The 13,981-nt window shown below is 44.7% G+C and overlaps 1 protein-coding gene across 1 annotated transcript in view; it reads left to right on the top strand.

Moving 5' to 3' along the window:
- wwc3 (WWC family member 3) overlaps positions 1-13,981 on the top strand; it is a 33,504-nt gene that overhangs the window by 2,787 nt on the left and 16,736 nt on the right. The window contains exons 2-4 of the mRNA XM_079351355.1: positions 11,340-11,449; positions 11,924-12,124; positions 13,380-13,456. Of these exons, the coding sequence (XP_079207481.1) occupies positions 11,340-11,449; positions 11,924-12,124; positions 13,380-13,456 (388 nt within the window). The remainder of the gene's footprint in view (positions 1-11,339; positions 11,450-11,923; positions 12,125-13,379; positions 13,457-13,981) is intronic.

Below are 13,981 nucleotides of genomic sequence, written 5' to 3'. Positions count from 1 at the left end.
TTGAATTAAAGGAGTGCCATCAGTCAGAGGGACTTTTAGTTTGGTCCTCGGTGTCGGACACTGACGTGACAGCGGTGATGATTCGGCGCTCTGAAACGAGCCATACTTGGTCGGGATCAAAGTTTTCCATGTTTTGGTCATAATGTGATCCGTGACTGGAGTGAAACAGAAGTGTCACAGTGAAGGTGAACACCTCTGTGCAGGTGCTTTAGTGAAGTTTGTATGTGACTCTCTGATTTGGATGCTTCTACTTAACTGATGCATGAAGTCTAACAGCCTTTAAGTGAAGCGTTTGTTTGGACAGCTTGTTGTTTCTTGTTGTGCAGGCTCGGCCCTCGGCCCTCGGCTCTCGGCCCTCGGCTCGGCTCTGAGTCCACTGACCAGCAGCCTGATCACTGAAACACAAGCGGCGTTGAGCTGAAACATAATTGTCCACGATGATGTTCATGTGGTGTAACGGAGCTGCGTTTCAGCCAGAGTTCAAGTTTGCTCTCACTGGTGCAGTGGATGTGTGCAGGCGGGGGGAGGGGGGGGGGGGGGGGGGCGCTGGACGGAGATGTTTTGGATGAGATGGCAGCGTGTAGTGAAAAATGTGACGGATGTGTGAAATAGGTGCAGATACCTGACGGAGCTGTGGCTCCTCAGCTCCTCTGGCACGAGGAGGTAGAGGTGCCACGATACCATTGATGTGATGCTAGTAAAAATCAACATCTCCTTGGATACCACGGCAACACAAATATAAGTCCAAGGTCGGGTCTGATGGGATTTTTTGAGGCCGATATTGATCAATCAGATATCGACCAATCCGTTGTCTTCGATCTATGAAATCGATGTAAATATACATGTGTCTTACATTGATTCATTAAATGCAGTTATCAAGAACAAATGTGAAGGAGAACTGCTGTTTCAATACAATGAAACTTAAATGCTTTTTGACTGGTGAATAATTCTAGTAATATCGATAAAATTGACCAACACCGATAATCTGATATCGGCCGTTCTTATTGGCTGACAGATTAGTCGGCCAGGCTCCAATCCAAGGCATCTTATTATGGGATTTGTTGTTTCCAATCAGCATAAATGTGGTTAGGGTTAGACTGCACACTTCTTCATTGGCAACGTGTTAATGCAGACACGTCAACACTTGAATGTAATATTTTCTGTTATAGTGTGCAGGTGTTCTCTCCTCTCCTTCAGACTTCAGATGAAGTTTAGACACCTTTTAGATTCTGTTGATCATGGCTAATTAAAATATTGACAACTTTACAAGGAGGAATAAAAAAACTCAGTCCCCTGCTCCTCATCCCTGCGTACTCGTGTGATGACGATCATGTCTTTGAGGACGGTGGACGGTGGAGACGTCGAGCAGCTCGGGGGGCTCCTGCAGATAAGCCGAGCTGTTTTGCTGCTGTGGAATGAGCGTTATGTCAGGCATGCCTACACTAATGCCCGGGGGCTCTGCTCGCTCGCGGCCCCAGACGAATGGAGCAGAGAACAGAGGCAGTTCCCACGTGTCTGCCTCCTCCTCTCCATCCCGGGCCCTGTACGCCTCCTTTATTAGCTCTGTTATGCAACAGCCATGGCCGGCCTGCCGCTCAGCAAAGGGAGGCCTTTATGCTTGGTCACAAAGCACACCAAATTCAATTATTCTGGAAAGGGTGAGCTGTGTTTCCAGCACCGAAAGGTTATTCACATGCGCTGAACCCCGCTGTTATTTTGCTTCCCCCAGTGTTTTCATTATGATGGCTCTTTTTTGTCTTTTCGCTGGGGGGGGGGAGGTTACGAACACGCCGTCGCTTGATCCACTGTCATTTCGCTCCCATGTGTTTCTCTGTTTCTTTTTCACCACCATACAATGCGTTTGTCTTCAGCTTTCACCTCGCTCCTTTATCCCAGCAGCTCGTCTGATTGGCCCTTTAAACGCTCTGCCTTTTAACTGATAACTTACAGCATCTGTAGGAGGAACACACACACACACACACACACACAAATAGCCCACTTCTCCCGCTCTGCAGCTGCCTGTATGTTGCTTGTGTTATGTGTGTATATTGTGAAGAATGCTACCTAAACAGGACATGCCAATCTCAGCGGACCAACCTCCAGCTCTGGGCCACCATTGTGTTTTTTTTTTTTTTCCTTCCACCCATCTGCACAGAAGTCATTCAAAAGCCATGTTTAGCCAATGAAACAGTGTGTGTGTGTGTGTGTGTGTGTGTCAGTATACTGGACATAAAGGTGTCAGGTGTTTGAGTTAGGACATAAGAAACACTTGAATACTCTCCGTTCAGCACTTACAAGCTAACTTGAATGAGATGAAATACCTCCAGAACTTTCTTCTGAACGGATGCTAGCTCAGGTTAGCATCCACACTGTGTGTATTCTATGCAGGAGGTAAAAGTCGGGACGCTTGCTGGAGATGGAGAGGTGGCGTTTCACCTCCTCAGGACTCGAGAGCAGCTCTGAACTTCAGCTGCGTCTCTCCGCTAATCAACGCGCGTCGGCCTGTGTGTGTGAAGCGTGTCTCAATAAAACGCAGTAAGAAGCTTTAGTTTCCCCTCTGGATCGTAAATCAATGACAAACAAGTGTTAACTGTCGGCAAGGCACTGCGAAGAGCCTCGCACAAGACACCCGAAGCATCACGATGAAGGGACAAAGAAACATTTAATAGTACATCAAACGGCTCAAACAGAAGAAGCCGATCATCACAGGCGGAGCTGCAGCTGTGAACGTCGGTCTCGTTGGCAAGAACATAACGATGATAACTCCGACAGCCGAACAAGTCTCATTAGATTTTTTTTTTTCACATCTGACTTTGGTTGCAGCATCACTCTCTCTCTTTTTCTGTCTTAAAGGCAGAGTTTGGTGTTTCTTTAAGCCGGCGCAGACGGCGTTTGCTCCGCGTCATTCACCAGCTACAACTCAACACTGGGCTGAGTGCACACGACAGTACGTTAAAAACAAGTAGTAAGCTTCTTTGTTTGAGCACTGCTCAGTCTCAGCACATACTTGTTAAAGGGATACTTCACCCATTTACATGAAGCTGTGTATCATGAGAAACATGGTAGTGGTGTTGAATGGTCGTGAATCCAGCCCTCATTTTGCCCTGAGACGAGAAAAATATGTTTTTCTTTGCTTGAAAGTTTTTTTCATGTGACGTAATATGACGCTTTTTGCATCACATGAAGAAAACTTTCAAGAAAAGAAAAACATATTTTTCTCGTCTCAGGGCAAAATGAGGGCTGGATTCACGACCATTCAACACTACTACCATGTTTGTAATGATACACAGCTTCATGTAAATGGGTGACGTATCCCTTTAATGTGCCTGAAGCGTGCTGATGTGTTGTCTCTGTGTTGCCTTAACGCTTCCTTTAGATTTCTTTAATTGTCATTTCTGTTGCTCAAAGACGGGATAACTGTCTCCCATGTTTTTAGTCTGGTTTATGAAAACGAAGCTATCCTCGTGCAGGATGTAGCTTCATATTAACCCTCAAGACACAAAAAGGCTTTTTTCATTCAGACTGCAGGTCGTCACTGTCTCCACTAACAGAAGCCTCCCTGAGTGAATAACAGTTGGATGCATTCATATTATAGACATTGTTGTCGTAGTGCATCACCTTCACACAGCCAGGCTGTATTTGTACATGTGCATTTCTTTGCACAGCCCTGATGCTTCACATTGACCGCGTCCACTCGTACTAATCCGGGCCCTTCCCATGTGTCCAGACGCTGCCTAAATTTGTGCACAGACAGAGCTGCTGGTCTACTTATAGGAGACCTATTTCTATAAGATTCAACACATAATTGGAGGAGCGGGTGTCTGTGTGTCTGTCAGCTGCTTCAGACCTTCCTCTGAAATGCTGCACCAGAGCGGCTGCACATAAATGACATTCCTCCCAAAGTTGTTTTCTTTTTTAACACACAAAGGAATTTGTGGACCAACAACACTTGTGGCCTTTTTTTTTTTTTTCTCCTCTCAGAGACTGTCTCTGTCATATTGGAGTAAAAATGGGAGCGAGCTGAGTTTTCCGTTGTCGCCTCGTGACACTGTGTCGGCATCATCGTCACATTTGTTGTTGTTTGTTTGTTTTGTTTTCCCCGGTCACATGTGCGACGCTCGTCACGCAGAGGTCAAACCTCAATTCTTATTTGTAGACTCCAGCAGCTGGCTCCCTGCCACCATGAGAGAGAGCATTTACATTCCACTATAACACTAAAAATCCAATAAACTATGATGGTATAAATCATTTGCATCAAAATGATATAACTCCTGCAAACTGACAACATCTCACAAACACAATGGCCACATGTGTGCAGCTGAGACAGTGTGCAGGGGATTGCCTCCAGTCTTTGATGAATTGGTTCCTCGTCTGAGCTCACGTCTTGGATGTTGTTTTCTTACACTTACTGTTATTTTTAACAAGTATCTCCTTTTTTTTTTTCTTTTTCTTTTTTTTATATTAGAGCCTTTGTTGTAATTTAGTTTGAAGCCGTGCAGCTCACTGAACACTCACACGAGTGTTTGGTTGATTTAAACGTCACCCAGTTAAACAGCAGTGTTTGATGCACTGGGCGATGACTTGGATAAACGAACAGCTTTTTTAATTTGACATGAACTGTAGGAACATTTGTCTTTTAGTGCTGGAGGGATTCAAACCAGCTTCTCTGGCTCCACAATGACAAATAATATCACGTCTGGTGCAGAGTCCTTTTTGTCTTTTCACACAGTAACACAGGAAAACAATGATCAGTGATCGGATCAGACGGCGTCCAGGAGCACAGACTTCCACATACAGCAGGCTGCTGCTGCTGCTGCTGCTGCAGATGGAAATATCCAGATTATTCTAGAATTAGCAAACGTCTTAAAGAACTAAAAATATTTGGGGGGGAAGTTGTGAGAAGCGAGCAGGCGCTGCAGCATTTCATTCCTCCACAGCTGAACATGCTTGTCATTCTGTCGGTCGCTCTTTTTTCTATTTCAGATATCCGTTTCATTTTCTGTTTCCTCTTTGATTGAAAGACGATCCGAGGGAATGTGTACTCTTTTTTAGAAGAAAACTTTGCTCCTTATTATAATCTTCCTCTTTTACAGCTGACAGAGCAGCTGTAACAAACCATATCAGTAAATATGTGAGGGCACATTTTAATCATGGATTATATTAATAAAAAAAACCCACTAAGAATCCAGAAACCTCTTAGTTATCACTTCATCAGATCATAATCCTCTCTTCATGTTGTAGACTCCGTGCACTTCCTTGTGTTGTCTCCAATCAGACATAGTAATCTGTGCAGACTGCAGCACGATGTCATGTGGAATTTCAACCAGGAAATGCTCAAACATTAAATCTCACTGCTGCTCGACTTCACTCAAACTTTATTTTAATAAGTGAAAAAGCTGCGTTCGGTGTCTCATGTGCACTTCCACATTCACTTTTTGAATTCAGGCCTGGTGTCTGAGTGAACACACTGACCGCCTGACGTCCCCGCTGGTGTTAAAGGTGTGACACACACATACAGGAAGTCCATACCTTTGCTCCTGGATGACATTTGTCTTCTGGCCTTTTGGGTGTGAAAATATGATGCATTCACCCTCCAGTCACTGTAAGGCCTCACTTCCTGTTTCTATTTGGTCATTGTAGACTCACTCACTTGTGCATGTAGAGAGGTGAGCTCTTAGTGAGGCTGAAGGAGTCCTCCTGTAAGATCGATGCCACACCTCTTAACAGCATCCACACTGTTTGTTGTTTTTGGTGCAACATTTGGACTCCCAGAAGGACTTCCCAACTGGGACAGTGGGACCGCCGAAGGAGCGAATGATTGCAGCATGTTGAAGGACCTTTAATCAGCGATGAAATGCACCTGTGGAGGAACCAAAAAGTGCAGGATGGACTGAAGATGTTTGTTTTTTTTGTGGCTGATTGGCCGAGCGATGATTAAATCAGAATATTCTTCACTCAGTGTTTGGAGTTTGTTACTTCTCACAGATCTTCACCTCGACAGCTCTTTGCAAGGCGAAGATGCTTTGGGCATAAGTTTGCTTTTAAACAGGATCTAGTTTAAACTTTAAGGGGGAAATTCTCAGAAAACTTTTCTCACTAAGAGCAACTCTTTGTACTTTAGAGGTTTAGTGATTACGGCTTCTGATCTCCTGTCATGTTTAGAGAGAGAGAGAGAGAGAGAGAGAGAGAGGCTTTCAAAAACAAGAACCAGAACAATTGTGCCCAAAGAGTTAAAAAAAATTATCATTTTATGCCTTGTTAACAAACATGAATTTAAAAATTTCTGCAATCGTGACAACCCTCCATCTGGCAAATACAAATCAGGTGATCAAAGTTGCACACCTGACAAAAAGGTACGCTAACTCTCAGGACTGTAAACCTGCTGCTGACTGAAAGCAGGTGAAGACTGTGAGGAGACACAAATCGTCTGGTGAAGGTGAAGACTTTGGGTTTCATCATTCTGTCGGGACCAAAGACTGCTGCACAGCTCTAGTGATCCTATAGGAGCCCTGTAGTGACTAACATAGAGCTCACGGTGCAGAGCTTCAGTCACGTCTGTGAGCTCACACATGGTGACAGGGTCAGTGTGTCAGGCTGTCACACACCTCTGACTGACTGTCTGATACAAGCGTTCATCCACATGTTGAAAGTGTCTCACACACCGTGCACGTCCACTTCTACTTTGACTGAATGTCCTGTTCACATGGCTCCTCCGGCTCTGTGCTGCTGTGGTTTTTATCGCCTCCCAAGACCCGAGACATGACTCGGAAAAACTGAGAGGCTGCTGTGCTGTCACGAGGCTGCGTAACAAACCAAACATTCAGATTGAGATCAGTGAGTGGACATGTTCCCTCCTCCGGCTGCGTCTCTCTGCGAGGTCAAAGAGCAGTTCAGGACTGATGAGTCTCTGACGTCAGAAGAGTTCCCTTCTTCCCACACTGTTTCTTTCTCTTTGATTTCCATGCTGATTGGAACAGAGCGACATTATGTGCTCTTTTATGATCCTCACAATAATCTAGTCATGTTTTTTAAGATACCATCTCTGCAGAAGTTTCGGAAAAGCTGAAGATCTTCAGTCATATTTTTAACCATAGCCCCGAGCGTGAGCTCACGCCTTACAGGTTTACAGAGATGAACTCCAGTCTGTTTGAGCTGTGGACCAAACCGCCGTCTCCTTTTTAAACACTCTGCTTTTTTATTGTTTGGTGAGAACGAGAACCAACCTCGATCCGACCTAAGAGCAGGAAACGGTGTGCGTTGTCTGATTTGTCTTGGCTCTCCTCATCATTGCTGAACGTGTGTGGAAGAGCGCCGGAGTGGCTGGATGAGGAGGCATCAGGAGGATTGAAGTGCACCTCCTCCTCCTCCTCCTCCTTCACAATCTTATCTTATCTTAACACAATGAGCAGAGTCGACGTCGATCTGTGTCGTTGTCATTCTGAACTCGACGTGGCTTCGTTCACTTCCTGGTTTTTTTTTTTCCTGCGAGAAATGTCGACCCCTTCACGAGCGTTTTCCTCGCGCACCACTTGTTAGTGTCCCCGTGTGAACAAACATGAGGTCATGATGCAACAAATGGGTCCACGATGTGTGACAGCTGTGAAAACACCACCAATTGTACAAATACACATTTTATCCATGATATCCTTTTTTCTGCAATTACAATTAAAAGCCAGAAATAATCCAATAATAGTAATAATACTACATTTTATTTGAGGGCGCCTTTAAAAAAAAAAACAAAGACACCAAATATTTGTTGATGGGTTTGTGTTCCCTTTGTGTTGAGACGGGTGTCCATGTTTTATTTGTACTAGGATGGTGTTGAAGGTTTAAAAAGTGGTATACTAGCTGGTGGTGTCAGGATCTGTTCCGTCCTGTGATTGGATAAGAAAACTATGAGAGGCGTATATTAACCAATCAAAGAGATTCTTCTTACTTCAGTCCTGTTCTGATGGAAGTGAACAGACGCAGGTGTGAGCGGCCTGTCAGAGAGGTTTTTACACGTGCGGTCACGTTAGTTTGTTGACCTGGTACACACACACACACACACACACACACACACACACACACTCGTGGGGGAGTGTGTGTGTGTTTGCCTTGTCCTTGTGATTGGCTGAGTCACTGAAGTATATTTGTGGCTATCTAAGTGAATGTTTTCTCTTCACATTGATGCGTGCTGTTTTACACCAGGTGGTTATGGGTAATGTAGGCCTGGAGTGATAAGGCGATCATTTGATTTGTCCAGTGTTTCCCAGGCTGAAGTCCAAGAGTGGATTTTTGCACACAAAAAAACAAACAAAAGAAGACTTCTGTGTCCTACTTTTTCAGGATTTGTATTTTCCAAGTCTTCTCTTTTTAAACGGTCATTTTAGGAGGAAAATAATCTCTTTATTCTCACATGTGAGTCTTTTGACGCTCCTTTTGCAAGAACATCGTGTTCTTCAAAGTGTCTGAGATCCAGTTTAGTGACGGATTCTTCTTGTTATTTTGATCTGTGGATTTCTTTCATTAAATGTGTCTGCTCATCGTGAAGTTCCAGGATGAAATGATGTTTTAACAAACATTTGAAGCGGCACACTGGCGGTCGGCATTCCCCGAAAATGTGTGAAATGCGAAGGGAGTTTATTGAATTTGAGGCGTTGTTGATGGATTCTGACAAGCCTGTGTGATTGATCATCAACAAAAATAGCTTTCAAAAGGGCCAAAAACAACAGATCTCCATAACAAACCGCAGGAGAAGTGTCTGCGGGGAAGTGAACAGCGGAGTTGGGAGAAAGTTGGAGTACCTTTTATAAATCATCATGGTCTCGGACTGAAAACGTCTTTTCAGACAAAGTGAGAGTTTGAACTTGGCTGAAGTGAGATTGTGTGCAGAGAGGAGAGCTGAGGAATGCGGGGCAGGATGCCTCTCTGGGCCGTCCCTTCATCGTGTGCATACCTCCGGCCAGCATCGGGCCGCGTGCAGCATCTGCATTGTGAGTGTTCTGTGGTGGACGGGGTCGCCGCCGCTGGACCCCCCCCCCCCCCCGATCCCTTGTCTGCGCTGATTGATGGGAATCAGATAGTTACTGTCATCAGAGCGGCTCGCTGATGTGTGTCCATTAAAAGAGGAAGTGATGTCATTAACTCCACGCACATGCCTTCATAAATCATTACGCTCGTTTATTGTTGGCATGTTTGAAAGAGTCCACAGTAACCAAAGCATGCTTCATTATTTTATTATTATTATCTGTCTAATGTCATCAACAACACTTAAAACCATTCAAAAGTTTGACAATGTAAGAGAACTACCACACCAACACTGAACATAAAGAGTTTGTTTCAGTAGTTTATCATCATCATGATCACTTTTCTTTTTTCTTTTTTTCTTTTTTAAGAAATGTGTAAAAGCGCAATTAATAGAAAAATATGATGCTGCTATTTAGCAGAAAAAGTGAATTTTGATTTTGTGCTTGTTCTGCAAAGTTCACATGTGTTGTAAGCGCCCCTCATTGGAAGTGTTATTATTCATGTAATGCTGATAAGTTTATCTTCTTTCTGCTCCCTTTAATTTCTTTCTCTAAAAAATTAAATTAAATCATAACAGACTTTAAATGAATAAATGAGCAGTGAGCGTTTTAATCCTGCAGGCAGAGACAGGAAGCAGCTCACAGCCTGAATGTATTAAGAGGGATATTTCTAATCTTACATTTTTAAGCTTAAGCTTTTCGAGTCTTCTGACGACTCAAAACGCTTTTACACCGCAGATCACACCGACCCATTCACACTGATGGCTGCTTATGTGGACCATCCAGTCATTAATTCCATTCACGCACATTCATACGCCCCGGACGCAGCAGGGGGAGCAATTTGGGGTTAAGTGTCTTGCCCAAGGACACGTAGGACATGTTGCTCGCAGGAGCTGGGGATCGAACCCTCCACTTTCCGATTGAGGGACGACATGTAGACAGTCACGCTCAACTGTTACCGCCCACTTTTCTAGCAGCTCAGGCGCAGGAAATAAACGTACCCAATCAGATTCATTCAGTTTTTAATGTTGGAGCCAAAGCCAGCAGCTACCTGAATACTCGAGACTGACGACTAATTCTTCCCTCCGTTTCTGAGTCGTTGTTCGGACTCGAGCGGACGTACATGTGCTTTATCCCACTCAGAGTTTTTCAGTCGTGTCGTCCAGCACCACGTGGAAGCAGCGTTTCACCGCAGAGAGCCTTCGTCTCGCTCCACACTGCACCGGCTGAACGTCATGAAACAGCCTAGTAATGTAATGTCGTACTATCCAATCAGAGAGCAGCTTAACAGAATCAGACAGGGACTCTGACTGGACTTTTATATTTGTGTTGAGGTTTTGTGGAGCAGATGCTGCCGCTGGGTTTCAGTGTGTGATGTCGTGTGAAGAGCTCCAGGTGTTTTGGTCTCCTGACCACCTGAACCCGTCTGTCCCCCCCCCCCCCCCCCCCCCCCCCCCCCTCCCGCCAAACTGTGACACCCCCCCCCCCTCCCCCCGGGGAGCCAAACTGTGACCCCCCCTAAAACCCACAAGCTCTCTGACGGGACGAGAACAAAACCGATTGGTGACTGTGTGTCTGCTGCTGAGGCCGCTACACCCACCGCTGCTCTTAGATTTTCAGAACCAATATTTGTTACATGAGTCGAAGCATTTTGTAAAAAATTACAAACTTAAAGATGAAAGCTGATACTGATTTTTTTTCTTTTTTTCAAGCGACCATCAGTGTGGAAGCAGTGGCTTAAATGATGTTATAATGTGAAGGACTTCACAGTTTATTATGAACTTTATTGTCATCCAGAAACCAAACGATCTCTCTGTGTTTAAAACTAAACGACGTCCATTATTTAAAGTTAGTAGGATAAAAAAATATCTGCACTTTAAGAAAGCTTCATCTCTTTCATAGGACAGCTGAATGAGCTACTGGACGTCATTAAAACCAATAAATGAACCATTATTGGGTGTCTGGGACTTTTTATGTGGTGTGAAAACATGCATTGATATCATTTAAATGTTAGTATCATATAGACGTTTGGATTGTGTAACACAAGCTGTGCAGGAATAATTACAGAAACGACATAACTGTAACATTGATAATAAGCAGAGCTGCTCCTTCATGCACATTCAATGTGTTCAGTACTGCAGGAGAGAGGAAGCCATCTTTAACAGGATTGTTTGCTTTAGCTCCTTTCTCCTTGATTAACGATGAACACTGCGTTTATGTTAACGGGGGGGAAGTGATGACATAACCAGCGTCGATGCTTCCCAGGACGGATTGAAAGTGAATTCTGGAGGGAACCGTCGCACTGACTCGAGATTTGATTTCTCATTTCAGGATAACCAAACCGCTGACGTTTGCCGACTGTGTTGGAGACGAGCTTCCTCTCGGGTGGGAGGAAGTTTATGACCAGCAAGTGGGCGTTTACTACATCGACCACATCAACAGTGAGTACATCCTCATTCATGTCAGACCTCCAGACTCTGACTCCCAGTCCAAGTCGTAAACTTTGACATGGTGTTCATGAGTTGAGACTTTACGGAGACATTATCAGTGTTCTTGTGTGACGCACGATGCATCAGAGCAGAGCAGGATGTTTTTATTTAAAGTTTGTGAACAATATTTTGCAAACTGTGCGATTTGGTATAAATTGAGAAATGGCCGCCATAAACTCCTCCTTCGTTAGTCAATCAACAGCACAGATATGAGTTTATGATGCCAGCTGTTTTTTGTCCACCAAATTTAACAGGTGAGATTTAGAAGAAGCCGCAGGAATGTTCATCAAACTGTGTTGAGTTTTTCTTTGAGCTGTTCAGAGTGTGATTTGAGGTCGATCATCAGAACGTGGGTGGGCTGACGTCTGGAGTATTCCCATTCTTTGTTACATTTGACTCTCTCACTTATGGGACTTGCGTTGTCAGAGACCACCCAGATCGAGAACCCGCGGACTCAATGGCGGCAGGAGCAGGAGCGCATGCTGAAGGAGTACCTTGTTGTGGCCCAGGAGGCCCTCAAAGCCAAGAAGGAGATGTACCTGATCAAGCAGCAGCGTCTGGAACTGGCTCAGCAGGAAATGCTGCTCTTCCACGAGCTCTCGGAGGACAACCGCTCCATCACCAGCAGTAAGAAACGCTTCAGCTCTTCTTCACCGTGTCAAAATATTCAGCTTTTATTTCTCACTCTGCATGACAGGAACACGGTTAGAATATAAAAAAAACATGCAATGCAATCAAGGAGAGGAGATGGAGTTATCTGGAAAAGTGATCGCAATACATTTTTGATCAATATACTGAAATAAGACGCTCCTTGATTATTGATAGGTCTAACAGCCTATCACAGGCAGTCTGCAGAAATCTTCTTGTTCATGATAAGTCCACCTTTCAAATCACTGGCTGAGCTGCTTGTTAAAGTGGGGTTCACACTACAAGATCATCAGGCTGCGCCCAGTTCCCTTTCTTGTCCTTCAAGTCCTGATTTAAAAAAAAAAACAAAAAAAAACATGGTAATATTCAACAGCTGACAAGACGGAGACACAACAACTGTACAAATCAGTGTGCACTCACTTTTATTTATCTCGCAGTCTAACATGTACAGCTTATGATTATACTGTCTTTATAACTTCTTCCAGAAGTTCTTAATCAATCAGCAAGTCTTCCTGTCCGTCATCTGTCATGTCTGTTTACTCTGAAGTCACTTTTGACTAATTCTGCGATATTTCCTGTTTCAGACACGAGAGGCTGGTTGTGCAGAACGTATTAGTTTGTGTTCTGCTGTTCTGGTCACCAAATTGAAAGAAAACACTTGAATTCATCTTCTCTTGTCCTCATGTGTCGGGTCCCTCAGACGATGAGTGTGTGTGGTCATGGCTTCAGACGTTTTCTGTACAAGCAGCCACACAAAGTTCTCCTGTTCCATCATTGATATCGTTCTGCATGCTAAAGCTGCCGCTCGTCTTCTGATGGCCTACAAGTCTCCTCTCATCCACTCAAAGCACGTCCTGTTTGCCCGTCCCCCCGTGCGCCTGAATCCATGTGAACACAGCATCACTCACAGTCGCTCAACAAAGGTTCATTTTCATAATCAAGCAGCCTCGTTAAATATCCACGAAAGAGCTCGTGAGCTTCACACGTCGAGGAGTTAGAAAGTGTGAATTCAAAGGCTGCATGAGAACAGAATCCGTTGGGGGTTCTGATCTAAGATCTTTTCTCCACCTCCGCCCAGTTTACCCTCTGACTCCAGCCAGCTGTCGCACACAAAGCGTCCAGGGGGGGCGTTCCACAGAGGATGGGAGACGACACCGGATCTCTCTCAGAAGTACAAATTAACCTTAAACTCGACTGCTGATCCTCTCTGCTCTTTGTTTTTGTGTGTTCACAGCTCTCTCCGGCTCGTCTTCAAATGCGAAATACGACCCCGACCAAATCAAAGTGGAAATAGCTTGTAGACGAGAACGGGTAAGTCATTATCGGAGGAGAACAATGGGCTGCTGCGAGGGGCCCTCTTTGGGCAGAAAAATAGGGGGCTAGGGTGTGGCCCCTACAGGATATCGTGGCTCTGGCCCGGGGCCTGGAGAGGATGAGGATGAGATCATTAAAGGGTCAGGTAGAGGCTAGGTCAGTGACTCGGGGACAGGCTGGACACGTCTCTGAGATCAGTCACATGAGCGCGGGTGTTTCCTCCATCAGGGACGGTTGAGACCCACCAGATGAGAAGATGACTACTGCGTCGATTCAGAGACAAATATCCATCCAGGAAATCCAACACGTCTGTCTGTGATGCCTTTTAGGGTTTTATATTTAACTTTGAATGACTCCGGAAACGTTTTTCACTTTTAGAAGCTATTGATGATCCGTTAAGTTCCCGATCTGCTCGCTGAGAGAAAACAGCCAAAAAATCCACCCTGATCGCTCCACTCATTTATAAGGGACCGTTTGCAATTACAACATACATGTAACCATGTGATGCATTGCACCAGAGTT

Source organism: Symphodus melops (assembly GCF_947650265.1).
Source record: "Symphodus melops genome assembly, chromosome: 8".
Taxonomy (NCBI): Eukaryota; Metazoa; Chordata; class Actinopteri; order Labriformes; family Labridae; genus Symphodus; species Symphodus melops.
This window is presented reverse-complemented; position numbering and strand designations above follow the sequence as displayed.